At 41.3% G+C, this 3,523-nt stretch overlaps 1 protein-coding gene across 1 annotated transcript; it reads right to left on the bottom strand.

Annotated features, from left to right (window-relative positions):
• Nucleotides 1-242: 242 nt before the first annotated feature.
• LOC121963850 (protein arginine N-methyltransferase 6-like) lies at nucleotides 243-3,159 on the bottom strand. The gene has a single exon (XM_042514091.1). The coding sequence runs from the start codon at nucleotides 3,138-3,140 to the stop codon at nucleotides 2,085-2,087; it is 1,056 nt and encodes a 351-aa protein (XP_042370025.1). The 5' UTR covers nucleotides 3,141-3,159; the 3' UTR covers nucleotides 243-2,084.
• Nucleotides 3,160-3,523: the final 364 nt, after the last annotated feature.

Genomic DNA, 3,523 nt, shown 5'->3' with positions numbered 1-3,523 from the left:
AAATTACAGTTATGACTTTAACATTACTGGTTGACAACAAAATATTTATATAAGTTTATAACATATTTTGCTAGTGTTTTGTTCAAATTTTTATTTTCACTCAGAAAACAAAATAATGACAAAATCACAATTTGTCATAATTTAACATAAAAATATTTGGTATCATGCTCAAATATTGGACCGTATCAGGCTAAAAACTCAGCTTTTTCAAAGTATTAATTAACCTAATGAAAGCAGGGCAGTTCTCCTAAAAGCGGACCTACATTTAAAGCATAGTGTATTCGCAATTAGTAATTTCAAATAAATGTGTAAAGCTGAAGTTTCCTCGGGGAAAAGTATGGATGTATAAATAAAGCTGTGGCAAACACATGCTCAGGATTCTTCCTGTACTTAGCTACTGTGTTTTGAGTCAGGACTCATGACACATGACACAGTCAAACCATTTATTAGAGTCTAGTTCCCATTTCTCATCCCAATAGTCAATGTAGGTTGTCAATAATTTTCTTTGAAACACAGGTGCCAGTCATACTCCCCGCAATATAATCTGCCAAAACCCAAACCCACTTATTGTTTGCTGACTCTAAAGTCATACAAAGTGAATCAATGACTGATAGTGAGCAGATTACAGTTTTTCTTATATGCATGATGATAAATTGATAAGCATGGTAATAAAACTATAAACTTTCATTAAAAAAAAAAAAAAAGATTAATTCTGATAATTGCTAATGATAAAAACTTTCACAACTTGGATAAAGCACGATTCTTATTAGCCAGAAAGAAAATACTTTGTTGCACACAGTCTTTGCTACTTTGCAGCATGCTGCAACAGAATTACAACTTTGGATAAAGTCAGTGGTTTTTGGCACCAGATGACAGCGTGTGCTAGTTTTAAACCAAAATAATGAGCCAATTTAGTTTGTTTTTAAAAACTGAAAACCAGCCAATGTAAAACACCTCCTGCCTGACAGCAGCTTGTCCAAGTCAATATATTGGTCTAATCCTCATATGAATGCAGCATTTTGATCAGACTGCACACAATATGCATGATTACATTTATTAGAATATCAGATGTCTGCAGCATGGTGTTGAATATATTCAACAATTTGTAAAAAGCTCAGATGAAACCTGCCACACACACACACACACACACACACACACACACACCTAAAATTGTTCATTAGCAAGAATGCTTTTATGGCCAAATGCTGCAAATGCTGTTTCAAATGTTTTTTCCAGTCTAGGAATAAAACTGTTAGAACCTACAGGAACTGAAATAATTAGCTGATTAATTGATTAATGGATTGATAGAAATTAAGCGGCAACTGTTTGACAATTATTACAGGGACTTCTGATTCAAAATGACCGAACTGAGGGGATTTGCCTTTTTTTCTTTTTTCTGCACTAGTGTAGTAATCAGTAAGTACAGTTAGTATTACTGTTAGTAATAGTAAATCAACAGTATTTGGGTTTTGGACCGTTGATTGGACCAAACATTTTTGTTACATTTTCTAACAATTTATAGACCAAATGATTAATTGAGAAGTCAATGGTTAGTCATAATCCTACTTACTACTGATGCAATGTGTTATAAGTATGTTATTTGTTATAAATCACTAAAAAAACGGAATGCATTTCAAAATGATACTGTCATAACCTTATATTGGTCTCGTTGAGTGAAAAAAATGCATATGAAAGGTGTTAAGGATATGCATTTATTTCTTCTACAATTTAGGTGTATTATTATATTAGGCCTAAAAACAAGCTTGAACAAGACATAAACGACTCCAAACTATGAACATGTAACATAAACAACACACTCAGTGGTGTTTGTGTCTGCTCCAAAAATGCACTTTGATTTAGCCTAGAGAGATGGGTCAAAACCTATTGAGTATGTTAGCTGCAGGCCCATCATGCATTTGTATCATAGTTGCATCATAGCCTTTAGATCATTAAGCACCACACAGTCATTGCTCCACTTCCAAAACTCAGTGAGCAGGTTTGGGCATCTTAGTGACAGATAATAATCGCAGGATCTGAGTGTGCTGCCTGGTGAATTAACTATAACACTAAATGTTGATGCGGAACTATGACTGAGCTTCGCTGCTCCAGTCAGGGATGGAAAAAGTCTTGGATTGTCTTTTCTGCTCTCCTATCGTGTAGTCCACATGGATACATATATGTCTGGCGCTTTCCTCCGAGGGAAACATGCTGATCTCTCCGGTAACCACTGTGTCCTGCACCACATCCACCGGAGCGTCCAGGTACAGCACCGCCTGCTTCCAGTGCGTCTCCGGTTTGAACGGGGAGGTGGAGAGCACGAGCGCTTGCGGCTTGTCCGGGCAGGGGAAAGTAACCGTGAAGTAAACACAGAAAGCGTTCACCGCCGCCGAGCCGAACGACTCGCACCGGAACCTGCCCTTCACCGACCGCAGCTCCTCCACGGTGACCGAATACAAGTCGAGCTCGGCGAAGCGGGCCGGGTGGGAGAGCACGTCTTCAACGGTCACCGAGTTCACGGTGATGTCGGAGTTCATGATGCACCTCCTGGCGAAGTCGGACATGCAGGACATGTCGACGCCGTACTGGTCTTTGACGGTATACCAGAAATGTAAGCGGTCCTCCACCACCGGGTCGCTGATGGGTGCGATGAACAGCTCGGCTTTGCTCGGTAGGATGACGCCACCCGGCTTCAGCCACTTGTCGCGTGCGTAGAGGACCGAGTTGAGCATGGACTCGTGCAGGAGGGCATACCCCATCCACTCGCTCACTATCACCTCCACCATCTCCGGTAGGTCCACCGTCTCCACCGTGCCTCGAATAACCTCAATTTTGTCCTCCATATTGTTCTGTGTGACTATTTTCACAGCCTGCTCGGCGATGGAGCAGGCTTCAACAGCGTACACTTTCTTAGCACCGGCTTGAACACAGAACATGCTTAAAACGCCGGTTCCTGCCCCGACGTCCAGTACAACTTTACCCCGTATGGACTCACTGTTCCTCAGTATCGCCATCCGGTACGTGTTGGTGCGGACGTGGTCCGCTATCATTTCCTCGTGGATAGTTACATCAGTGTAGCTGTCAAAGTACAGCCTGTCCTGTCGGGTTTTATCCAATTTTCTTTTCTTTACGACATGAGACATCTTCTCGGCTATATGCTGCAACCTCACGATGTTTTTGTCGCGCTACTTCCGCGTTGTGAAATGTGGAACTTGTAGTTTTCCAACTGTACCCAATACGAGAGACTCATCTTTTAGTGAACTACAACTCCCACAACCACACACCGGTGACGCAGAGGTCGGATTGCTGCATTCACTGACAGAAGGGAGATATGTTAACATGAGCTTCTGCTGGGCAATGACAGAAACGGCGCCCCTTTCTGCTTTCTCTGGTTTGCCATATCAGTTTAAGATGTGGCACTTTATCAAATTGTTTTTTCTGGCCACATAAAGTCACCTGTCATGTCCTTGTAATAGTACAGTTATTAGCACAAATATACCCGCCTGTGATGTCTTTCTTTTTTTTT

This window comes from Plectropomus leopardus, unplaced genomic scaffold, assembly GCF_008729295.1.
Source record: "Plectropomus leopardus isolate mb unplaced genomic scaffold, YSFRI_Pleo_2.0 unplaced_scaffold12843, whole genome shotgun sequence".
NCBI classification, from domain to species: Eukaryota; Metazoa; Chordata; class Actinopteri; order Perciformes; family Serranidae; genus Plectropomus; species Plectropomus leopardus.
The sequence above is the reverse complement of the archived record's forward strand: the minus strand, read 5'-3'. Positions and strand labels throughout refer to the sequence as shown.